The sequence below is a fragment of the Equus przewalskii genome, chromosome 26, assembly GCF_037783145.1.
Source record: "Equus przewalskii isolate Varuska chromosome 26, EquPr2, whole genome shotgun sequence".
Taxonomy (NCBI): domain Eukaryota; kingdom Metazoa; phylum Chordata; class Mammalia; order Perissodactyla; family Equidae; genus Equus; species Equus przewalskii.
This window is the reverse complement of record NC_091856.1, coordinates 30,275,675-30,301,536: the sequence shown is the minus strand read 5'-3', so window position 1 is coordinate 30,301,536 and position 25,862 is coordinate 30,275,675. Positions and strand designations below refer to the sequence as shown.

The following is a 25,862-nucleotide window of genomic DNA, read 5'->3' as shown; positions in this document are numbered from 1 at the left end:
ACTACTCATGCTCGGGAAGGTGGAAAGTTATCAATTCAGTTCTACAGTATATTCTGCTTAACAGTGAACCGACAGTATCCTTTCTGCTGTTTAAAGAACGAACAAACAAAAACACAAAACTGCCGAGGCAGGGCCAACTGGGAGGCTTTCCACTGACCGAAAAATGAACTGTCTTCATATACTGTATTTACAAATATAATTTCTAAATGTATTTACAGCTTTAGTAGAAATTAGAGGGTAGAGAACTGATTAGAATGAAAATAACTGTTTAAAACCACAAACATTAGTAAAAGTATAAAATTCTTTGTTTTCACAGTTTGTAATAACAGGTTAGACACCTAGAAAAGGAAGCTGTCACTGTCTTCACATTGTCTACGTATTTGAAAAGGTAGCTCGAGAAGAGACTCAATTATGAACAAACCTCTATGAATTCAGGATATATTTTACTGTAAAAGATTTCTTCACATATCACTTTTATCTTAATTGATTTTTGCATTTGTTATAAACGAAACATCTAACCTAAAACTGTACAGAAATAGGGACTTTGCTTTTCAAAAAGAGTTGCTCTGAGGAGTTACACAGCGCACTTCGTCTGTGGAGACGTGAACTTCGGGGAGAGGATATTTCTGTTCTGTGGTCATGTTAGTCCTCCTGGCACATCCTCATGTGACAAGGCACAATTAATTGCTGCTGCCCGATCTGAATGGAGTTAACCTTTCGCCGCCATGCACACGGAGAGGCATGACAGGACGCCCGCTCAGAGAGGCTGCCCAGCTCTGTGCCGGCCAGCACGCCGCCTCCCTCGAAGCCCTGTGGAACCTTACAGTACTGTGTTATGGCTTGAGAATTCATTCTAACACTGCTAGCAGTGGAAAGGGGAAAGTGTTAGCAACATGAATGGGAGCAAGTAGAACTTGCAAAACGTGGAATCATGATTATTAGAGAGAAACTCAATCAATTTTCTGCCCCTTAACAGTCCCATTACAATGTTTGAACCTGAACTGTACAATCAAAGCAATGTATATTTTTGTCAAAGACAATTTTGGATAAGTCACTCTTTGGTAAACTCAAACCAGTTAAACAAATTTACAAATACAAAGAACTCCATGTAAATAAGGTTAAGACTGACACGGTGACAAGAACCAGGACACTCAAGGTGCTTGCTCCAAGCGTTCTCCCCTCCTAACTTGTCTCTACATCGCAGATGCTCTGGAGACCTCTCGGAAGGCCCCACGCCTGATGGAAATGGAGGTTCCTTCCCTGAGCCTGACCCCTCATGTCCTTGATTTGGGCATTTCTTGTCACAAACTTAATTTGTATCACAACACAAATTTTTCGCATTTAATTCTTTAAAAAAAAGAAAATCAAAACCAAACTTTTTCACGTAAGGAAAAGAAAATCATAAACATTTACCTGAAACCCCAGAACATATTTAAGTGGGTAAACACTTGGGGTCCAGCCTCCCCTTGAGGCACGCGGCTTTGACAGGCGCTGAACAAGTGCTTCAGGGAGAGTAAACCCCGTCCTTAGGCAGTCTGACAGGAAAAAGGCATACTATAGACCCGATTTAGCCAAAGCTGCTCGTCGGGAGCAGCAGGATGAGTGTAATCTGCACGTAGGAACACTGATGTGGATGGAGCGCGGCAGTTCTCACGCGAACAGATCTGTGTGCTAAAGAGATGCCACTGCACAGCCACCACCCCCCAGGGCATCACACACAAGGGCCTCAAGGAATCTTTTTTTCTCAACCCCTCCCCCCAAAAAACCAAAAAAACCCTCCCCCAAACCCCACCATTCTTGGTATTTTAAGAGCCAAAAAAGCATGGAAAACCAGCAAACGTCTATTTTTGTATTTCTTTAACTCCTAGCCTCTGAGGTTGGTCTTTTCATTTCGGTTTTTCTTCTAGGTGGTCTGTGCTGGTCTCCCGTGGAGACGCACTGGTTGTGAGTTTCAGAGCCCAGGTTCCCAAGCAGAGAGTCCGGAGTGCTGACATTCTACTGGCAGCCTGCAGCACAAACTCACCACCAAATTGCTTACCAAATGACTCTCTGTCAGAGTATACAGTACCAAAGTAATCTTGTAAAGCCCGTTTTGTGTACCAGAAGCACACGGGTGAACAAAATATAGAACTGAACACATTTCCTAAAGGACTAATAAAACATTATCCAAATAGGACTCAGGTATGTTTTTATACAGTAATGTGTTTGCCAGCACATGCTTTTGAGGTCTCTTTTCAAGCTATAAACTCAAGAGAGGAAAAAACTGTAATTCACTATTACCATTAGATTTCACATTTTCTACAACTATACTGACCTAAAAAATACATAACATAAAAATAGCACCACGTGACCAAAAAATGGTGACACACACAGATTTGGTGACACATAGAGTATCTTAGAGGGCTTTTTAACTGTTGGTTTCTTTAAGCAGGAAACACTGAGAGTGGGGGAGCCACGGAGGCTCTTGTTAGCACACACAATACTAAGATATATTGCTTGCAATTCCCATAGAGTATATCTTTACAAAAAGTACAAATTCCAAGTTCTGCAGTTTCCCTGGGAACTGCATGTAGAAAAAGTTGCTGTGCACCTGAACTGGCTGTTTGAAAAGAGAAAGAAAAAAACCACAACACTGCTTGGAGAATTTTGTAGACAGAACTACAAATCCCTTTCCTTTAGTGCGAGCACTAACTCGTGGTCGAGAGTGATTCGATCTAGTTACCTGGTATGTATGTTTCTACAGTACGGAATGAAGGTAGATTCGTAGGCCAGTAAGAACATTGAAAACCACTGCTCCTTTGGGGTTGGCTAATATAACACTACAAAATGTAAAAAGGTCAGCACCACGGGTCATCCAGCTTACCTACTGGACAACTAACAAAAATCCCAAATGGTTTCCAACTAGAGTTGAATACATTTTATGGCATTTGGTTTATGTATTTGTTATGAAGCAGAGCTACGAACACTGTGATTTGCTTTGCTTGCTTTTGGACACAATGATTAATATATATGAAAACCTATTAACATTCTTTTGTAAGGGAAATAAAGGGGCAAAACCCTAACATATTAGGTAGGGACAAGACAGAGTCAAAAGCCCTGTTCACATTGTATTAAATTATATATTCCTCTTACATTCACCTCAACCAGAATAAAATCAAATTTGAGAATGTATATATACTATATATATAATAATCACTTTATTATATATATATATAAATTGTCTAACTACCCCCTAAAATTATTTTTAAATTAGAAAAAGTTACCCATTTGTGTCAGCTGACGGCATCCTAGTCACCCTCCACGGAAATGCACTGGTGCCAGTGCACACGAGAGAGTATGCCTCTCGGCAGAGAATGGCAGGTCAACCAGTTGGCATAGCTAAATCACTGGCAGGTTTTGGACTAAGAGTCCAGCCAAAGAGGAATACTATCAGCCTATGTTTTCCCTGGATACGTTGCCCTTCATGCTTTGAGCTCCTTGGGGTGGGGAGGGAGGACGGTGGAAAGGATAAACACAATGAAGTGCTCCTTCCAGAAACCTTAGAAAAACTGCCAAGAGACCGATTTCCAGATGGTTGGGAAAACCAAAGATTACAACAAAGCAAATCACAAATATGCATTGATTAATGTGCTTTGTTTGGGTGCACTTCTTTACCATCTTAATCAGGAGCATCTGACACGGTGTGAATTTCCATCCGGGAATCTAGGGCCATTTCTGAGGCCGATGCATCATTCTCTAGTTTCTGCTCCACGTACACATCTGTTCTCTCAGGGGACTCCATGCGACTCCTGACTTCGGCCACACCGGGGTGGTTTTTCCGCAGGTGCTGGTTGAGGGTTCCCTGGAATGGAAAGCACTTCCCGCAGATCTCACAGCGGAAGGGTTTGTCATCAGTGTGGCCCCGGATGTGGTACTCCAGTTGGTCCTTCCGCGTGTACTTCTTCCCACAGAACTTGCACACAAAGGGGGTGATTCCCATATGGAGTCGCATGTGCCTGTCAAGACTTCCTTTCTGGTTGAAGGACTTTCCACAGTAAATACAGATCAACCTCTCATTGTACGGGTACCAATGACCTCTTGCACTCCTCTCCCGGGGACTGCTCTCATACCCGGGGTTATTCATCAGAGCTTCGCTGTCAGACCCCTGGACCAAGCCCTGCAGATCACTGTGCAGATGGACAGACAAAGCCCGCTTTTGGCGGGCACGTCCTCCTCGGAAACAGCTCAGCATGGATCTGGATGGGCTGGAATTACTCAAACTTCCAAAAGCTTCTGATACACTGCTTGGCTGTGAGGCTGCTTGGGAATAGGAATATGCGTGCTGAAGCACAGAACCGTAGGAACCCACGTTCACTGCCACAACTTGTTCCCCATCAACCATCTCGGTGTGGTACCCATCGTCTCCTAAGGAGGAGCTGTCTGAACAACTGGGCCGGTCGGACTTTTCCATCTTCACTTTCACCTCAGTGATCTGGCTCTCCCTCACCAACAGGTCCCCTTGCTCGTGGTCCCCCTCTATCTGAATCTCGTACTCAGAAACACTCCCACTGCTCCCTCGGTCCGAGTGCCCCTCCTCCTGTAAGCGGCTGCGCAAAGCTTTGCTGGATGTCGTCTCCATCCGCAGATCACCGCTTGTGGTAGGCTGCCGCACCTGAGAGCAATATGGAGGGGAAATCTCAACTGGGTTGGCAAAGAAGCTGCTGTCTTTAACTCCATTACGACTCTCTGGAGTCTCTTCAGCACCGACGGTAACAGAGTCAACATCTCCAACACTGATTTTCGAATGGATGCTCTCGAGGATCTGCGTGCACTTGTCAATGACACACTGCATCTGAAGAAAGCTAGCTGCGGTCAGAAAACTGACAACATCCTTCAACTGCAAGGACATTCTTCCAGTGTAACAAAATGAAAGCAACTGTTCAAACACATTGGGATTTTTAATCACTGATATTGACAAGCCACTCATGGTACTTAATGCTGAATGGTCCCGGAAATACGGGGAGCTGGCAGCGAGGACCGCTTTGTGGGCTCGGAATGGCTGACCCTGAATGTGGACAATGATGTCACATAGTTTCCCTTGCAGGCGGAGTTCGTTTAGCTGGCTCAGAACAGTGCTGCTGTACTCGGGCACATCAAACTGAATAAAACTGCTGCTGTCCATTTCTACTGACATGAAGCGTACTCTGTGGAAAGAGAGAGTTTCATCATTCACCAGTGACTCCTTACTAAGTATAAGTGGGGTAAACACAAACTTGCAAAAGTACCACCACCACCACCATCGCAGCCGCTGTACCTCCTGGTGTCTGCCTGAGTATTTTTCCTCTTACGTTCAGTCTTTCACGTCTTAGTTAATTCATCTAAAGTCAAATAACCTAATGATCAATTAGCCTAGTGTCCCAACTGCCTAACATTCATCTTGATCAAAATTAAAACACATTATATGTGGTAGGGCCATTTCAGCTCTGATGGAGAATTTGGTATCCTTTTAGGAAAAATATTTTGACCTACATTTGAGGATTCAAAGTACTTTGTAAAAAAATAAGTAAATTCATCTAAAGAATGTTCTGCCTTATTTGTATATTTCCACTTGGTGTTTTTCAAGTAAACAGGACACTGGATAGACTGAATAGAGCTAAATCCTTTTTGGTTTAGAATCTGAGTTGTCTTGATGTCATTTTTCCCCTTCAGCTCTGCACACCTTTATATCCTTTTGGGGTGTTGATTCACAGAGCAATGCTCAGTTCCTTTCAGTAAGGAGTCTTTAGACAGTAGGAGCAAAAACAGTGATGGACGTATTCCAAGTGTATCATCCTCCACCAGTGCTCACAGCGCTGGTACCGCCAGGACAGGCTGCTGTCCCTTGCCTAGAATCTACAGCATTGAATCCCACAAAACTATGTACGTGTGTATAGCCCAGGCTGCATTCTCTGACCAAAACACAGCAAAGTTAGATCTAACAATCATATTTTAGTTTCTGAAACCCAAGCAGTAGAAATTTAAACACCTCCTGAATAAGAAGGGTTTAGAAGTGAAGTTTACTTATGTCTTCAACTTACCTGAAAATGCATCCAAAGAAAGAGATGGACAGATATGTGATAAAACAAACAGAGTAAAATGTTAAGTGAAGAGTCTAGATGGTATATACAGATGTTTATGTAAAGTTCAACTTTTCTATATGTTTGAAATTTTTCATAATGAAATGCCGGGGCTTTTGAAACAACAACAAATTTTAACAGGGAACGTTAGTACCTTAAAAGTTTTTATCATTAGACAATAAAGAATAAAAGTAAATGAAATTACTTAAGAGGTTAGAAAAGGATCAATGAATTAAACCCAAAGAAAGCAAAACAGCAATTAATACAGAACAACACAAAATCACAGAGAAAAAAATTTTAATTATAAGACAAGACAATGTGCAACTAAATCTAAGACTCTTGCAGGAAAGGATCAATCAATCAGTGTGACTAGATCACAGGAGAATTTTTTTATCACATCAGATTTTGAGTTCAAACATTTTAGTTAAAGAGGAATACTGTGCTCTTAGTTATCCTAGATTTATGATTGAAATCAATTTGAAATCTGTATGGAACGGACATATTTTTAGGATAACATAAATTGGCAGAATTAAATGAAAAAGAAACAGAAGTGCCAAAGCACAAGTGATCTTCAGGCCGCTCACACTGCTCTAGATGCATGTTAACACATTTAAAGCATCTCAGTTCATATGGCACAAGTCTGATACCAGAAGATGGAAAACAGCATAAAGAGGAAAATTGTCAACTTTACCTAAGTAACCGGATTTTAAAGTCCTAAAGAAAATACTAGCAAATATAAATTATTAAAATAATATATTACGACAAAAGCTAAGGATGGCTATGTTAGGAAATATACAAATAAAATCTGCAACATCAATAAGCCAATGGAGAAAACCATATGGCTAAATCAATACTATGCCAAAAATGCATTTTTAGAAAGTTAAATGCCTTTTCAAAGTAAAGAAAAAATAATAAGCTAGGAATAGAACAATATTTTCTTAATATGATCAACAATACTGCAAACCAATGGTAACATCATCCTTAAAAAGGAAACATCATATCTGCATTTCCCAAAACATATTTAGTACAACACAAGCCCATGAGCTAGCCTCAATATCCCTACCTCCTAGGGATTAAAAAACACATTAGCATAATAACCTATCTGAAGAGTCCTGCAGACAAGAATTCTATTTAACTCAGCAGTTTGCAAATTCATTTAACCATGAAACTCTTCTCTCAAGGTACACATATCAATATGCCAAAGAATTAGTGTTCCCTGGTGCACACTCTGGTAAACACTTTTGTAAAGGCATTCCCATTAGCTGGTGCCTGGGAGGATAGAAGGTTGTCTGCCCATCACTTCTCTTACTTAATATTGCTCTGGAAGTTCAGCCAAAGCAACAAGACAAGAGAAAATGAGCCATCTAGCCGTTAGAAATGAGGAGGCAAAATTACTATTGAAGGCAGATATAACTATTTACACGAAAACACAAGAGAATCACTTTTAAAAATCTATTAGAATCAGGATCTAATAAGCGGAGGTTTTCAAAAACCATTGTACACAAAAAAACAGGTAACATAATGACAAGTTATAACCAATAACAGTAAGAGAAACTATAAAATACCTGGAGGAGAAACAAAAAATAGGATCTACAAGAAGAAAACTATAACACTTTAACAAGGACAAAACATGTATAAATGAAGACACACATCGTGCTTCAGGCAGGAAGATTCTATACTGCAAAGATGGGCACTTTTCCCCAGAATTAATTTATAAATATAATGCAGCCCTTGACAAAATGATTTTAAAATTCATCTAGAACATTGCTGTCCAATAGAACTATAATGCAAACCACATGCATAATGTTTTCTAGCAGTTACATTGTTTAAAAATAAAAATAAATTTTAATATATTTTATTTAACCCAATATATCTAAAACATTATTATTTCAACATGTAATCAATATTAGAAAGTTATTAATGAGACATTTTACATTCTTTTATTTATACTAACTCTTTGAAATCTGATGTGTATCTTACACTTAAAGCACATCTCAATTCGGAATAACCACATTTCAAGTGCTCAACAGCCACATGTACCAGCGGCTACCACATTGAACAGTATAGATCTAGAAGAATAAATACGGAAGAAATTTGACAGAAAGAAAAATACAGTCAAACATACAGATGTCAAAACGTATGATCAGTCTATAATTTATTCAGCAAGTATGTACGGAGTGACTTACATGTGCCAGACACTAGGGATCCAGGTGAGCTATAATTCTCTTGTTATAAACCGTGATAAGAGCTATGAGACCTTTCATAATGGGGCAGTGGTCAGAGACAGCCACTGAACAAATGATATTTTAACTGAGACCTAAAGGATGAGTAAAAGTGGGCCAGATATGGGGCGGGTTGGGGGGGGGGGGGCAGGTGCCGCAGGAAACGTTCCAGTTTTCCAGACGGAAGGAATCACGTGTACAAAGAAAGGAGAGCCTGAGTCAGGAAGGAAGGAAATGTCAGAGTCCCGCAGCACAGCTGGGACGAGGAGCAAGGGGCAGGACAGAGGCCACAGGAGGCTCTCAAGGCAGGTAGAAATCAGACCAGATGGGCCTCAGGAGCCATTTCCAATCAATGAAAAGGGAGGAATTCTTGATATAGATGATGCTTAGATAAGATGAATAAATAACAATAACGTTGGATCCCTTCTTCACAACATACCAAAAACAACTTCCAGAGAAGGCATTTCTAAGCACACAAAGACAGATATCAGAAAAAGAAACAGGGGCTGGCCCCGTGGCCAAGTGGTTAAGTTCGCGCGCTCCGCTGCGGGTGGCCCAGTGTTTCGTTGGTTCGAATCCTGGGCGTGGACATGGCACGGCTCATCAAGCCACGCTGTGGCAGCGTCCCACATGCCACAACTGGAAGGACCCACAACGAAGAATATACCACTATGTACTGGGGGGCTTTGGGGAGAAAAAAGAAAAAATAAAATCTTTAAAAAAAAAAAGAAAAAGAAACAGATTTAACTACAGAAGGAAAAACTTTTACACATATAAGAAATACCTTTACAAGAAAAAGAGACAAATTATGAAAAATACTTATATACGGCAGAGAACTATGAAACTCTTACAAGTCAATAAAAGCCAAATATAATAACTGAAAAATGGGCAAAGAATATAAACAGATGATTAAAAAAAAGAAATTAAAATGCTTAACAACTTCTTTAATAAACTAAGGAATAAAAATTAACATGAGACACAATTCTTCTTCCTCATGTTGACAAGACTTAAAAACACAATCCAGCTGGCAGAGTGATAGGGAGAGAGGTGCTCTCATATACTTCTGGTAGCAAATACAACAGCAGTCTTCAAATGGACGTTCCTCTTGACTTGGCACTCTATATCATAAAAAATCATGGATACAGGCACAAGAATTTATCCAGCAGTATATTCCATTACAATAGCAAAACAAAGGAAACAACCTAACTGTCCAACAATAAGGGAATTACTAAAGTCTAGGACACCTATATACTTAAATACTATGTCATTGGTAGAGTGATGTTAAGGAAGAATACGAAGTTAGCTCCAGAAAACGTAAGCCCCAAGAGGGCAGGGATTTTTATGTGTTTTATTAGCTATCTGCCAGATTACTGACTGGCACACAGCAGACTCTCAGTAAGTATTTGCTGAATGAATATTTAATGACACAGCAAAAAGTTAGGTAACAGATCAACTGCAAATGAGCATGAGTGATGGAAAAGGTCTGAAACTGGATTATGGTGCTAACCGTAGAACTTCATAAATTTACTAAAAATCACTGAACTGTATAATTAAGATGGGCCAATTTTATGACATGTAAGTTATACCTCAATAAAGCTGTTAAAAAAATCAGGTAACAAGAGAATAAAAGTAGGATAATAAAAGTAGTATGTATGTAGATACAGATATTAAATATACACAGAAATAATACTGAAATATATACACAAAATATTTATATTAATGTAAAATTAAAGATGTTTTTAATTTCTTCTTTATATCTGTATTTTCCAAACTTCTACAGTGAAAATTTATTACTTGGAATGACAAAAAAATAAAAATACAAAATATTTTTAAATCCCTACTAGACAATAATTTGACAAACACTGCTAGTGGAGTGCAAACTGGTACAAATACTTTGGAGGGCATTTCAGCAATATCCTTCAAAATTGCAAAGGACTGGGGCAATTTTAGCTTTAGGAATTTACTACAGCATTGTTCATAACAACAAAAGATTCTAAACAAACTAAAGGCCCATCAAGGGGAGGCTTCTTAATAAATTATGGTACATCCATACTACTTTACAACCAGAAAAAATAAATGAGGAAGACCTTTTCATACCGATATAAAACAATCACCATGATATATCGCTGAACGAGAGGGTGAGGTGCAGAACAGTATATGTGCTATTTGTATAAACCAATATGAAGACACACACACACACCACTCTATGATATGTACGTTATAGACAGGCACAGAATATTTCTGGAATGATACACAAAAACAAATAACCTTGACTGTCTCTTGGTAGGGTGACAGGGCAGCTGGAAGTCCTGTTAGCTTTCAGTGAATCTTTTTAGACTCTCAAAACTCCTAAACTATGTGAAACTAGTTTCCTAAACTTATTAAACTTATTAAAGTTTTCCTAAACTTATTAAAAATAAGTAATATTTAAAAAATTTTAAGACACCTCATCTAGTTTTTAAAAGATAAGAAAAGATCATCATAAAATCATTAGGAGTACGAATTTGGAGTCAGATCTGGGTTCAAATGATACTTGCCTTTCACTTGTAAAAACTTGGGCAAGGTTTATAACTTTATAACCTTTCCAAGTCTCAGTCTTCTTATCTTTAAAATGGGGGTAATAACAAGCCTTGCCTCATGGACTGTTATGAGGAATACACGTGGAAGCAGGAAGGACTCAGCACAGCGGCTGCTGGCACACGGTAACCAAGATTAGCTATTATAGACTTGTTGGGGAAGGATGGCGTAACAGGGACAACAGGCTTTGAAGTTAGACTTGGATATGAAGCCTGGCTGTGCCACTTTCTAATAAAAATAATAATATTTAAATAGCTATGTGGCCTTGGACAAGTCAGTTCCCTCTGATTTCCTTATCTAGAAAAGGTTGTGGGACAACTACTACTGCCCAACACCACTGCGGTAATAATTAAATGAAGGAAATTCATGCGATGAACGTGTAGAATAACTCACATAGTACTTATCTTGTGCTAAACACATATATTAACTAATTTGATCCTCTTAATCAACTCTGAGGAAAATACTATGATTGTTCCCATTTTATAGATAAAGAAACCGAGGGAAAGAAGTTAAGACTCTTGCCAAAGGCCCTACAGCTCACAGTCGAACTTAGCCCGGCTCCAGAGGTCATGCTCATAACCACAGCAGACCGCCTTCTAGAAACGCAGATGCACCGGGACCTACCAAGTGGTCAAAGCTATCCATTACAGCATTTTCATGACACAAGGATGCATAAATAGTGACTTCTGGAATTAAAAGGCAAAAGGAAGGTGGGTTTGGGCTTTTTAAAGGTGCAGAGCCCGGGGCGAAAACCAATAGAAAAAGGAAAACAAAGCGTTTCTGAAATAGTCTGTAAAACTTGAAAACAGCTTCACAATGAGGCTTCCTCCTCCTCTGTGTGGCTTTTTATCTTCTTCTCAGAAGAAAAGTGGAGAACTACACTTGAAAGAAAATCACTGAAGAGGCAAACGAAAGACCATGATTAACACCTAAGAGAGGGATTCCATTTTTGTGCAAAATGAGAAGGAAGAGCTTCACTCTCCTCTCCTTTACATTAACACTTCCTCTGGGCAGCGACAATGAGATTCAAAGACTCCTGCCTAAAGCTGCTAACCAACAACACTCTTGAGCAAGGGGCTTCTAAGAGACTGACGCACCGGAATTCGCAGGGAATTTAAGTCCTAGGCACATTTCCAGGCAAGAGGGAGTAAAAGGCATAATTAATCACAGGTTCTGCACCCAATGACCTGATTTATCAGGGCCATGGTCCCGGGGTTAAGGAAGCCAGAGCCTCTCATAGAAACATCAACTTCAAATACCATCCTCCACTCCTCACTCACTATCAGCACTTTCCCAGCGCGGGCTACTTACTGGTTGCTTGTAGGTCTTCATTTCTCCCTGCACGGAACATCAGTGGGCCTACACCTAAGTTAGATTAAGGTTTAATTAACTTTATCTTTAAAATAAGATATATACATAGTCAAACTTCAAATTATAGTACAGAAAAATATAAAATGGATAGCAAAACTCCTCCCCAGTTCTTCTTCCCAAAGATAATCACCCGTAAGAGTTTTTGGGTGTTCTTTCGGAGAAAATTATGAACATATCAGTGTAAACTGTTCTGTACTCTGCTTTTTCGAAATGTATTTAATTCATCTTAAAATCTTTCCATAGCAGCACAAACTCATCTACTTCACTATCTTTTCCGACTTCACAGTATTCCATGGATGGCTAGGTCACAATGTACTTAACCAGTCCCCAATTGATCCCCAAAGCAGGAAACAATTTAAATAGCCACAGTATTTCCTCCTAGCAGGGAACTGCTGGGTTAGCTTTCCATTTCTATCGACAATGTCAAATTTCCTCCCAAAGGTGGTACCAACTGTCCTGTTACCAAGAGCACACGGAAGTGTCTGCTCCCCCAATAACTGCCAATAACGGTAACCATCCCAGTTTTGCCAAACTGAGAGGTTAAAAATGGTATTTCATTGTTTTGATGTGCATTTATTTAATTATCAATGAGAGTGATCATCTTTTCTCATGTTTAATGGCAACTTGTCTAAGTTTGTCTTTGAACTGCCTATTCATATCCTTTGCCCATATTTGCCTTTTTTATTGAATTGTCAGAGCTCTTTGCAAATTAAAGAAATTAACCTTTGTCATATGTGCTGCAAGTATCAGATTTAATTGCAATCAGTAAATGGCATACTGACTGGGAATTTAAATTATTTTTCTACATTTATAGGAAATATTCATTCAATTTCAATCTTCTGCAAACACAAAACCAAAGGGAATTCAGAGACGAATAAGAGTCCCAGTCTTGCAGTTTGATACAGGCTTACTACAGACTCCTCCCAACTCAGAGAGACACGGGAATGGAATTCATTTTTTATAATGCAGAAAAGTAATTTATACTAGATTTTCATTTAGAATTAAGTTTGCAGCTGCTTCAAAAAACAATAATGAATTTGATTATTCCACTCACTAAATACATCAGAATTGGTATTCTTTAATTCAGGAGATGAATCACAGGTCTTTCCGTCACATTATATTAAAAAACCATGCCCAAACTAGACATTTACATTGCTATCATTTTAAAGGCAGGCATATATACCAGCTGGATATTTTTCTTCAATACCATTAACATTTATTTTCTTCAATACCATTAATATTTTTTTAAACAATACTTACTTCATTTTTGTTTGTAAAAACTCTACTTTGGACCAGAATGCGAAATACTTCTCTTAAAAACATACATGGAGAGAACTTAGTTGTCAGGTCTTTTGGGGGGTTCAGAACTGCAGCTCCTCAACTTCTTCACGGTCCTCTCCTGCTCCTTCAACCAACGGACACACACACTTCCCGCGCTCCCAGTGTCCTGGAGAACACCTGCACATCCCTGGAGGAAGCTTTCCCCTCACACACAGCCTCTGCTGTGCTCAGCTGACGAGACTCTCCACGGTGGGCTCTGGGAAGCACACCTCTGATGGGGGCGGTCCCGACATTCATCCACTTGCACATGTCCAGCCAGCCCACGCCAGCCTCAGCGATTGTTCAAGGGGATCACTCTCACCTCTCACCACACTCCTTAGCCTTCTCCCATTACTTGAGAAAGTCCACCATCATCGTCATTAACAACCACCATTTACTGAACGCTTGATACAGGCCACGCAGGTCTTAACGGCCTTATATGCATTATTTCATGGAATCCTCTTGACCCTCGCCCAGAAGGCAGATACTATTACCCCCACTTTAGAGATGAGGAAACTGAGGCTCCAAGAGGTTAACTTTCCCAGGACTGTCCCAAAGTCGGCCTGCCTCTCCAGACTCCCTACACAATAACTTCTCACTTTTGTTTAACTTGCCCCGGGGGGGCCAGCAGAGGGAGGCAGGAAGAGCCAAGGAAAAGGCGGAAGGAAAAGAAAGGTTGCCCTAGGTTACACTCTTGCCCTGGGGCAGTGGCCAGGGAAAGGGACAGGTGGCAAACACCCTCCTAATGCTGTCTTGGGCTCCTGCTCCTTCCTCTGAGATGGAGAAGAAGGGCAAGTGGGGGCATTCTAGTAATACCTGTGAAAATTACAAACGCACACTCCCTGTGACTGAGAAATCTCAGCTCGAGGAATTTACTACAGCACCCTCTTTCTAGATCAAAATCACCAGCAGAGGTAAGAGCTACAATCAGAGGGGTAAAAAAAGTCCACGGAGCCCCCCAGCTGAACTATATTATGCCTTCCTCAGTTACAACTTTTGTCCCCTTTTCTCCATCAGAGCCCTTACCCTGGCTGATCTTTACCTGTTTTAAATAAACAGCTATCTTTGTATACTAAAGCCTCAATTAATTGGAAACCACTGATCTAGGGCTCAAGTAACTAGTCCTTTTGGTGTCTGAGGTGATGAAAGTCACAGAGAGTAGATGCCGCCAAGAAGACAGTTCAGCCCAAGTTCAAGAGAATTCAAAGGATCACTGAGATTGGCATTCAAAAAGCAAGAGCAGACTGCGAGGGGCTATCAAGGACTGACCAGGCACCGAGGACAGCAGCAAGGCTAGCGCAGGCTGGGGGCAAGACAGAACCATGAGGAGGGGAGAGGGAGCAGGTTCAGGAAGAAAATGAACCCACGCTGGGGAGTTAAGGCAGACTGGGCAGGCCAGGGAGGAAGGGAAGCCAGTTACACAGCGAGGCACTGTGGGCACAGCCACAGGGAGAGCGGGACTGTCCTGCAAATTACCCCACAAGCCAGCCTGGCATAGTCCTCCAGAGACCTGAAGTAAAGAGTGAAGGAGAGGGGTCCTAGAAATAAACAGGCTCTGAAAAGAACACTAAGATCCGATGCAAGACTGTACGACAAGGCTCAGTAAACAAAGCCGCTTGGAGTCATCGCCAGATCCCACCCCCAAAAGCTACAGAACTTATTTCCACAGCCATGTGTCAAGGCGAGGTGCTGTTCTAAATCTCAACAAACAGGGGAATGATACCCCTAATCCAGATTCCAAAGGTCACCAAGAATAAATGCATTTTACCCCAAGGCGCTTTAGAGTAAAAAAGCCACTTCGCAAAGACAGGGAAGCCAGCTGACCATAATCTAACAGGCCTGGCTGATCCCGAGAAGGGTGAGCAGATAGCAGCTAACCGATATTCTGCTCTTCCTCTGCCTCGCACCCCGCTCCTCCCTGAGTTTGAGCAAAAGAGGCAAAAAGGCAATGACTGCCCTTACATCTGATAACACTACAGGTTCACGTAAATCAAAACACTCAATTAACGGGAAATATAGCTCCCCGAGTTTTTAAAAGTTTTGCACGTTTAACAATTTCTTATAAAGCACCAGGGAATGTAAGGAGGGTCCTATTATCTTTTATTTAACACCATTATGTTCTTATGACAATATTTTTAAAAGACTTGATTATTACCAAAAGATAACTAAAAGAAAGCATGGATGAATTTATTTATAATACTGACATAAATGTTTTTCCAAGTATGACATAAACCCCAGAAGTCACAAAGGCAAAGACAAACATATCTGACAACACAGAAGTATACGACCAACAACACAGAAGTATACGACCAAAAATGCCCCTACCTCCAAAAGCCAAAAGATAAACAACATATTGAGGAAAAATACGTGCACATTTGACAAAGGGCTACTTTCCAAATTCTTGAATTTATATAATAAGTCAAATAGATTGAGCTGACACAGAAAATCCTTTGGAAGAAGGGGCAAAGGATATTAACAGTTCAAAGAAAAAAAATAATAAATGACCAAAAAACAGATGAAAAGATGCTCAGCTTTATTCATGACTAAAGACGTGAATTACAAAAAGAAAAAAATGAGATGTCATTTGTAACCCATCAGACTTGCATACATTTTAAGAAAGCTGGCAAGTGTAATCCTGAGGGATAATCTGATAATATCGATCAAAATGTAAAAGGCATTTACCATTTATTCCACAATTAACTGTTAGGAATTGAGCCTACAAATATACAATACTTACAAAAGTATGTTAGGATATATGTAACAAGGATGTCCACTGATCATTTTTAAAAATAAGGAGGGGGGAAGAACTTCAAAATCCATCAAGAGAAGACTGGTTCAAAAAAAACAATAAAACACTATGCAGCCATTAAAAAGGAGAGAGAGATCTGTAGGCTTGGACAAGGAAAGAGCTCTGCTCTATAGCCAAAACCAGCAATATGTATGTAGATATGTGATTCCCTTCAGGAGCTTTTCTTAAAAGAATAAATATACACTGCTGTACACATTCTGGAAAGAATCGCATGAAACTATTAATGTTGGTGACTTTTGGGAATGAGGACTAAGGACTGGGGAGAGGGAAGAGAAACAGATTTGATTTTATACTTTTTGAATTTTTTATCACATAGTTGTACTATTCTCACTAAGTTTTTTCTAAAGACATGTAGGATTCTACCTAAAAATACATAATTTTTTAAACCAAAGAATCTAGAGAAAGATAGCCTGCAAATGGATAATTATTGTATCAAGCAGACAATTACAAAGGCAGAAACAAAGAACCATGGGGAGCAATGACAAGACTGATTACTTTTGACCAAAAAGGTTTTTCAAAAAATCAAAATAGAACAAAGCAAACCTTCATGGTGGAAGTAATATTTGAAGAGAGCTTTGCATTTCAAATGAAACAGAAAGAGCACTCTAGACAGAAGGGATGTCAGGAGCAGAGAACAGTGGAGTGAAAACGTATGTGTCTGGGATGGTAGCCAGGTACAGGGCCCAGGTACAGGAGTGACACGGGAAAGAGAAGCACCACCGTGGGAATGCAGAGGCCCTGAATACTAGATTAGAAACTCACACTGAATTCTGGCGGCAGCCCATTTGAACAGGAGTCCAGAGAAGGACTCAACAGGGCCTGGAGACTGGAGGATGCCACCCCTTCTGGGAGAGAAGTTAATTCAGCCTCAGAAAAGCCGAGTTTAGGCTGTCCACTGGGCATGTGCACAGAGTCACCCAACAAGTGGTGGGAAGAATGGGGCTGGAGCTGTAGAGAAACATTAGACCTGGAGATACTGATTTGGGAGTGACCAAAAATTGCACTGAGGGTATATTTGGTAAGATGAGGTTACTCAGAGACAGAAAACAGAAGAAAGATAACTAAGAACAGAAAAGCGGTTTGCAAAAGTTGTCCTGCAAAAGAGGTATTATATCATGGTATCTCATGAAAGAAGTACAGCTGCACATAGCCCTCTCCTCAACACATCATGTCACTGACCCGTCTTTAAGTAGAATTCTGCATCATGCCTTATGTTAAGCTGTAAGAAAACTGAACAAAGAAAACCAGAACCTAGACCAGTGACATCTTCTCAGACTGCTGACCCATTCTGAAAAGAACCTAGAGATGAAAAGCGACACTTAAATGTCATCTGGGCAAAACACCCATGCGGGCCTTGGAATTCCCTCTACAGCATTCTTGAGTAAAGCCCTGTGACCGTTTCCCCATAATGACAACCAGAACAAAAGTAAAAGTGTAAAATCTAAGCAGCTAGAGATGTGCTGGCTGACTGAGCCCCCATGCTGCTGAGCTTTCCCACCCTCGGAGGTGAGCTCTGCGAGGGCCGGGACCAAGTGCCCAGAGCCCAGAAGAGGTCCCGCACAGGCAGGCTCGCAGCACACGTCAGCTGACACAGCCTAAACTGAGCCGGTGGCTCAAAATCCACCACTGCCACCACAGCTGCACCCTCAGCTTTTGACTTTTCCTGCTGAAGACCCAAGAGATGGAGGACCATTTCCGCCAGTAGGCAAAACCTAGCAAGGTGCTCATTCCCATCTAACCCATAAACACTCTAATTTGCTCCACTTCATTTGAAAATACCCAGTGACACTTCCAAGGAAGGAAAGCAAGATTACAAATTCCAAAGTTGTTTAAGGCACCAGGAGGTACCCACTATTCTTAATCAAGATGCTCATGATTCCAAACCCAGAACAGCACCTGTGGCTTCAGTCACTTGCTCATACTGGACACACAACTCAAGCTAGGCTTTCTCTATCAGGCACTGAAGACCTGAAGATCCCTAATTTTCATCCTCATACAAAAAGTCATTACAAAGACCACAGATGGAAGCATGAGGGACGGCAGGCATGGTAACAGCAGTAACAACTATACAAAAATAACTTTTCTAGGTATTTCTGCCTGGGTCTAGATCAAAACTAAAATTGAGCTGTCATGAATTACAATCTAATCCTTTAGAAAGTAGCAGCCGAATAACACCAGGGCTGCATGAAACATTCTGGTGCTACTGAAACCCAATGCAAGAAAAAAATAAATAAAATGGCATTCCGTGATGGATATTCATGAAGCACTCACCCTAATTTAAAAGAAAACAAGTCTAGAGTTCTTACTGCATTAATTCATGTGAGCCCGAAAGAACATTTTTATCCAAACTGTTACATTTCCTACCAAGGCGTTAACATTCTCCAAGTCTGCTCAGATAGACTAATTCCGAGAGTGTGGTGTGGTTTGACAGTGGGGTTTGTCTTTCAGTCGATGCAAAACATCAGAAGCTTCTTCTGAGCTTTCCTAGTGGGGTAGAATGGCCTCTTTAACCTTCCTGGCAATGTTAAGGACTAACTGTTACTGAGCTCCTACTGTGTACTGTATGCCAAGCAAGCTCTTACCTGCTCACCAAACCATGACACCAATACGAGATAGACACAGCAACTCTCCCCATTCTACAGATAAGGAAACAAACTCAGAGAGACTAAGAACCTTGCCCAAGGTCACTAACAACCGGCTGAGCCAGGATTTGAACCTCGATTTGTCAGTCTCCAGAGCCAGAATTCTTATCTCCTATAAGAACATCCAGGTACACTGGGGAGATGCAGGGTTTTCACTGGTGCCAGACTCTTACTGATCAACTTTGAGTGGAAAGAGAATTCTCATTTAAGGATAACACAGTGATAATTAAGGGGTTACAAACTGTCGTACTTTGAGTATTTTGCAGCCATTTCTCTGCATGATGTTCACTCTTTTTACTTCTGTCTATGAAGTGGGCAAATAGATGTTTCAAATTCTAATCATGAATTAGAAAGACTTGTTTCAGTAAAAAAAAAAATAAGCTATCTTAAGGCAAAGAACTCAAAAATGTCAAGGAGTAGCATCCTATCTGCTTACTGCTGGCATTTCCGGGGGCACTAGACCTAGAAAACACATTAAGTCCTGCCTCTTATGACAAAAGGATTAGAAAAGCTCACCTTGAATTGCTTTCTTCCATGAGGTTTTCCATGCCATCAATATCAACCAGAAAACAACCATTAGAAATCAAACTGCATTCAGTGGATGACCTTCACTAAGCTAAATTCAGCAGTTTGTCAGCTACAAAACAGTAAATGGACACAATTAAGAAGTTTGAAAAACATTAAGCCGAATTTAAACTAAAGTAAGACGAAAATTAACGGGAATAAAACATAATGATGGCATTCCAGATTCATGACACTGACAGTTTTGACAAGCGCTTTAACTGGAAGACAGAAGTAGGATCCAGAGACATGCAGAAATCCACAACTCAGTAGACATGCTGAAGCTCAGCAGCCTGTCATTTCTCCACCTTGAGAAGTTTACACTAATGATGATGATGATGATGAAGAAAATGTGTTAAGCAGTTACTAGGTGCTGCAAATTTTGCGACCTCCTTCATATGCTTTTTCCATTTTAAATCTCACAGCAACCCTATGAAATGGATTTTATTATCCCCACACTACAGATGAGAAAATAGAGGCCCAGAGACATTATATAAATTGTCCGACCTCACAAAGCTAGGAAGTACCCTTGCTGGGATTCAAACTGAGGCCTGTCTGATTCCAAAGCTAATGTTCTTTCCCCACAGCCTCCAACAGAAGAATGACATGACTCCCCCCCACCATAATCAAGAGTAAACATTTTAAAGTTTCAAAGATTCATTTTATGTTATCTGCACCCTAAGAATGAAAGCTGAAAACACCTTGAATGGCAGCATTAGACATGATTGATACATGACAGAGAAAGCTGATAATAACAAGTTCTCCTTTAAAACAAAGGAGGGGTCAAATTTTAAAAAGTTGTTTACCAACAAAAATCAGGAAGTATTTGAGAAGCTATTATAAAAGTCCGGCTACAGTATTAGATACTACAAAGATTGCAAGAGAAATATTAAGACACAGTGTCCTCAAAAAACTCCCGCTCCAGCTGGGCCAAGAACAAGTTCAATATCCAGGGAACAAGTGCTGAATCCTGTGCTTCAGATTCTGAGCGCCACAAAGGCATGGGGGTGGGGCAGTCAGGGAACACCCTCCGGAGGAAGTCTATCTTGAGCAGGGGCTCGAAGGAAGTGAAATGGAGAATTTACACAGAGGAGAAGAAAAAGGAGGCCAGGACTTCAGAAGGGGGAACAACGGGAGCAAAGCCTCAGAGGCAGTCACAAACTCGTTTCTGCAGGCGACAGACCTGCAGGAGGAGAAGCAGGGAATAAGGTTCAGGGAGGTGAAGAGGGGCCAAACCAAGGAGTGCCTTGCAAAGACAGGGTGGGCAATGGCTTGGACACTGTGTGGCAGGCAGGAGGACACTGCTCAGCTTTGAATAGCGGCATAAATGCCTCGGCCTCTTAGCTGATCTCCTGGCCCCTGGCCTCTCCACTCCCCTCCTGCAAATTATCACAAACCACACCTGGCCTCTTGTTGCTCACCATGCCTTTGGAACAGCTTCAACTTTGGCCTAGTGTTCAAGTTCTTTCAGGAACTAGCCCAACCAATCTTTCCTTCTCTTCCCTTCCTGTATGACCCTTCTCTGCAAGGAGACTGATCTATTCACTAACTCCACAGGATCACTCACCAGGCCTGATTCCTCTTTTCCTATCTGAATCCTACTCATCCTTTAACAGCCAGCTCAAACCCCGCCCCCTTACTAAGCCTTTCTTGACCACTCTGCCTATAGTGACCTCCATCTCTCCTTCCTCTTAATTCCACAGCACACAGCCTTGTCTCATCAATCAATTACCTTGTCACAGGTAACGCCTCAGCACCCAGTGTAAAGCTGTTTGGAGGCCATAAGTGTCTCTTTCACTACTTTCTCCCACATGGAACGGCATCTTGACATTTAATAAGCAAGCAAGCAAGCTTTCAACTCTTTTTTTGACTTCCTATATTAAGTTTGGCATTAGCATAAAGGAAGGATGGGGGAGGCGGGGGTGGGGGACTTCTGAAGTTAGAGACCAGCTAAGAAGCTGTTGCAATAATCCAGATGTGAAGCAAAGAGAGCCTGGACTAGGGAACAAAGAGAAAATGGGCAAATATAAACAACAAAAAAATTTTGCACGCAAAAACCCAGCGGGATGTAACTGACTACTGCTAGGAACAAAAGCAAGCGATGAACTATGATCAAGGTAAGGTTTAGAAACGCTTCTTGGAATGGTTGTAAAGCCCGTCTGAAACCAAGTGGTTTAAGTGGCTAAAAAGTCCACATTCGCAGAAAGTCTTCAGGGAAACTGCCCAATTAACCTTAAACCAGCGACAGCCCTTCCAGTTTCGGACATACACAGAATTGATAGAGCTGGAAGGGTCTTTCGAGAGCTAACCTAAAACCCTTACTGATCAGATCTGGGGAAACTGAGGCGCAGCGTGGAAGAGACTTGCTGAAAGCCTCAAGACTGAGACTCGCAGACTAGTGCTGCCCTAAGCGCGGCCGCCTAGCCCAGGACACTGTTTACACCCCCGGGCCAGCCCAGCCCAGCCCTCCGGAACGGCAAGACCGACTGAGGGCGAGAGTGGCCATGGAGACGTCTAGGGCCAAGCACGACGCGCCGCCGCCTGTTTACCTGGAGAAAGGCGCTGGCGTGGGGCAGGGGCTCTGCCGAAGCCACTAGCAGGGCCGACCCCTCGGCCCGGCCCGGCCCGGCTCTCCAGGGCACTCAACCATCCGGCCGCCCCGTAGAAAGGGGGAGCGCCCCGGGGGCGAGGGGCCCGGAAGCACACGATCCCGGGACGCCCGGGGCGGAGGCTGAGGAGCCCGGGGCAGCTGCCCGAGCGCGACCCTCGGCCCCGCCAGCGGCGCCCGGACTTCGGGGCCCGGCCCTCGGGCCCTCGGGGGCGCGCGCCTGGCCCGAGCAGGTGCCCGGGGCCTCCCGACCCCGCCCGGCCGCGGCTGCAGCCCGCGCCGCCCACCCACCCGCCGGCCCGCCGGACTGACCAGGCGCGGAGACTCCCGCCGCCGCGCCCAGAGGGAGCCGGACAGCGGCCCGGGGCTGCCCCCAGCCCCGCCGGCGCCGCCCTCCGCCCCCGCCGGCGCGCCTCACCTGCCGAGAGCGCCGCGCTCACATCGCCCGCCCGCGGCGTCCCCTCCGCCGCCGCCGGCGCCAGGCCCGTCCCCGCCGCTCCGGCTGCCGCCCCAGCCCGCGCCCCCCGCCCCCGGAAGCGCTTCCCGGCCCCGCCCCCTCGGCGCCCGCGCTTCCGGGCAGGCGCGGAACGGAGCGGTGGCGCTGCGGGGCCGGCCGCTCGCCCGGGCTCTGGGCTCCGGCTCCCGCCCGGCCGCGTCCCGAGCCGCGCCGCGGAGCAGCAGCCGAGCCGCAGCCTGGGCCGCGACTCCGGGCGGGAACGGCGGCGTCTCTGCGCACCACGGCCTCGCGCCCGCCGGCTCCGCGGCGCCCCCTGCTGGCGGGACGGGCGCTCGGCGGCGGGGCGCGCCCGGGGCTCCCGGAGCGGAAGGCGTGCGAGGCCGGGACCCTCGACCCGCCGTGCCCCGGGGCCTGCTCCCGCCCTCGCCCGGCCCTCCCGACACCTCGCTCCCGCAGCCCCCTCGGCGCCCGCCGCTCCCCCGAGCCGCGCCTGGCGGGGCAGCTGAAGGCAGGGTGGTGCAGTGGTTACCACCACGGGCCTGGGGACCTGCCACAGCTGGTCACTTAGCCTATGACCTTGGGCAGATTTCCTCTCCCTCAGAACGGAGATGGGAATTCCGCACTTGGGGAGCAGGCCTCGAAAAATGTGCATTTTCAGACACCCAATCTTGACACTCTGGGGTAGTGGGAGCATTCTCCTCGCCGCTCGAGGCAGTCTAACCCCCTTTGAAGAGCTTCCCTCTGCACTTTGGTGGACTCCCCAGTAGTCGTGGCAGACGTTTATTTTCCTTTTTCTGACTTTGTAATAAAAATAAACCAGGAGTCAAAGACACCAGCTCCTCTTCAAGATAGAAAGCTGGGACTTCCTGGTGCCACCTCGGCCCTTGCGAGCAGGAACTCTCTCTAGGATCCGTCCAGTAGTTGTCTCCCAGTGACAACAGCTACCCTTTGTTGGACACTGTGCGGGGCACTGTGTGGACACTATAGACACGACCTCCTTCAATACCAACCCTGGGAGGTAGCGATCTATTTATCCCCATTTTATCAAGGAGGGAACTGAGGCTCAGAGAGGTTAAGCGACATATCTAATGTCACCCAGCTAAATGGGCGGCTTTTGACGAGCTCCCTTGTCTTTCCGACTCCAGAGAGGAACTTTTTATGGCAACGGAATTATTCTGAACACAGATTTTTAGGTAACCAGTTCCTAACTGCAGGCACCTGGGCAGACAGTCTCTAATTACTATTCCTCTTGAGCTATTTCCTTGAGATCTGTCCCCAAGAGTGAGATCAGGGAACCCAAGGGCACAGGAATGCATCATCTTGTCAGGCCAGGTTTCCTCAGGTCCCCTGGGCTGACTCACACACCCATGAGTTAGTTCCTGTTTGCTTACTGGCCAGCAGTGGGCCTCATCATTTTAACAGATTTTCGCTAAATTTGTTGGCAAGAGTTGGGGTCTTCTTGGCTGTAATACATGTTTATGTGTCGTTAAGGACTATAAACACTAAAATGTTCCTGAGTATTTAACCTTTGTGCCAAGTGTCTCAGAGTTATTGGCCATCTGTCCATTGGACACGGGGTTTATAATAATTTCCCCACCTAATTGGGCTACTAAACTCATGTATTTTTCCAGTCCCCTGTTTTTATTGTTGTCATCATTTAGCTGATTGTGTGTCATAATCTCTCCTTTTTTTTTTTTTTTTTTTTTTTGGTGAGGAAAATTGGCCCTGAGTGAACATCTGTTGCCAATCTTCCTCTTTTTGCTTGAGGAAGATTATTGCTGAGCTAACACCTGTGCCAATCTTCCTCTATTTTGTATGTGTGATGCTGCCACAGCATAGCTTGATGAGCAGTGTATAGGTCCGTGCCTGGGATCCGAACCGGCAAACCCCAGGGGGCAGGAAGCAAAAGTGGGGCACATGAACTTAACTACTGTGCCACCTGGCCAGCCCTTATAATATCTACTAATTTTTTTAGTTAGAAAATAGTCACTTCTCCACAATTGGGGTGCATGCCTTTCTGTTTTACCATAATCTTTGTGGCATTTTTAAATGATTTAACTTTTAGCCTGTTTGAAGTTGAGAAGAGTCTAGAGGGTGATGTATGGGCCTCATTTTAATTTCTTCCACAGTTATCCAGTTTCCCCCGCAATATTTATGAAATGATCAAACTTGCATTTCATCAACGTCTGGGGTTAACCTTCAATCCAGTCAAGGAGGGGTTTTTGTCATAATGGGGGTCAGCGTTTGTGATTTGTGACGGTGACAGCTGGTGTTTGCCAATATCTGTGTTCTGCCTTCTCTTCTTCCAAGGCCCACGGCTCAAACGTCTCCCAGCCTCCCCTCCATGTCACGTGTTAACTGACACAGTGTGTGCAGTGCTTGTGAACGCTAATTCCCTGCCCCTTCTCTCCTCCTCTCCCCTTCACGGGACAGTTGCAGCCCAAATCTCCACTTCTCATCTATTCCAGATTCCTCAGCATTTGGAGAGTCAAGATTGCCAGGTTATCTGATCCCAGCCTCTCCTTCTCCTGGCTTCCACAAGGAGACCATTTCTGCGGAAGTCAGGCTACACCACATGGCTCTGGTCCACTTAAAACCTTCGGTCAGAGTCTGCATGGGACACATGTAAGTCATGTGTATCCCGTAAACAAAAAAATTATGTGAATTATTTGGGGTTTCCTTACTCTTCCTCCCCTCCACCAGGACCCCTTCCACTTGCCTAACTACCTGAGTACCTGTGCAGCTTCCAGGTGAGCCTGGCTTCCCCCTGACCTGAGCCCTGCTGACACCCACTGGGCCCAGTGCTGCCTCTGGAGTCTTCCTCACTGTCAGGTTCTTCCTGATCTGCCCTCTCCCAGTTTCCTGCTGGTTCTCGAACACTGCCCCTTGTAATTGACTCTGCTGGCACTCTCTCCTTCTCCTTTGTAGTAACCACAATGGTAATTAATTCATGACCTGTACAATTACGAGTTTAATTTCTGTGTCCCCCACCCCTAGCCTATAAACGCCATGAGGGTGAGACCTTGTCTGACTTCTTTCCTGCTGTTTCTCCAGTGCTTGGCACTCAATACGTATTTGTTGAATTAATTGATAATGAGCAGCTAACTGTTTTTGCTTCTAAGCCTATGTTCCTTGAGCGCAGGGGCTGTTGAAGTGATCCATTTGCTCTGCACCCTGCAGAGAACCTGGTACTGAAGGGA

The 25,862-nt window shown here is 43.5% G+C and overlaps 2 protein-coding genes across 8 annotated transcripts in view; both read right to left on the bottom strand.

Annotated features, from left to right (window-relative positions):
• Positions 1 to 22,717, bottom strand: part of RALGPS1 (Ral GEF with PH domain and SH3 binding motif 1) — a 309,385-nt gene extending 286,668 nt beyond the window's left edge. For all 5 annotated transcript variants that reach the window (XM_070595478.1, XM_070595495.1, XM_070595499.1 and 2 more), the window contains exon 1: positions 22,624 to 22,717. The gene's annotated coding sequence lies outside the window, so the exon portion shown is untranslated. The remainder of the gene's footprint in view (positions 1 to 22,623) is intronic.
• On the bottom strand, positions 429 to 22,724 carry ZBTB34 (zinc finger and BTB domain containing 34). 3 transcript variants are annotated; one of them, XM_070595511.1, is made up of 3 exons: positions 22,624 to 22,707; positions 12,206 to 12,259; positions 3,615 to 5,183 (listed from the first exon to the last, which is right to left on the bottom strand). In XM_070595511.1, exon 3 carries the CDS (start codon positions 5,171 to 5,173, stop codon positions 3,659 to 3,661), a length of 1,515 nt encoding a protein of 504 aa, XP_070451612.1. In that variant the 5' UTR covers positions 5,174 to 5,183; positions 12,206 to 12,259; positions 22,624 to 22,707; the 3' UTR covers positions 3,615 to 3,658. The 3 variants fall into 3 exon arrangements, with proteins under 3 accessions (XP_070451611.1, XP_070451612.1, XP_008509909.1); XM_070595510.1 differs by lacking the exon at positions 12,206 to 12,259 and having other exon boundaries at positions 429 to 5,183; positions 22,624 to 22,724; XM_008511687.2 differs by lacking the exons at positions 12,206 to 12,259; positions 22,624 to 22,707 and adding an exon at positions 19,553 to 19,655.
• Positions 22,725 to 25,862: the final 3,138 nt, after the last annotated feature.

What these genes read in the sequence shown, in the direction of transcription:
- ZBTB34 (XM_008511687.2), bottom strand. Translation starts at nt 19,584, where the DNA reads ATGGAAAACCTCATGGAAGAAAGCAATTCAAG. An exon ending in ATGGAAGAAAGCAATTCAAG is followed by an intron (nt 5,184 to 19,552) that starts GTGAGCTTTTCT and finishes CTCTTTCCACAG; the next exon opens with AGTACGCTTCATGTCAGTAG.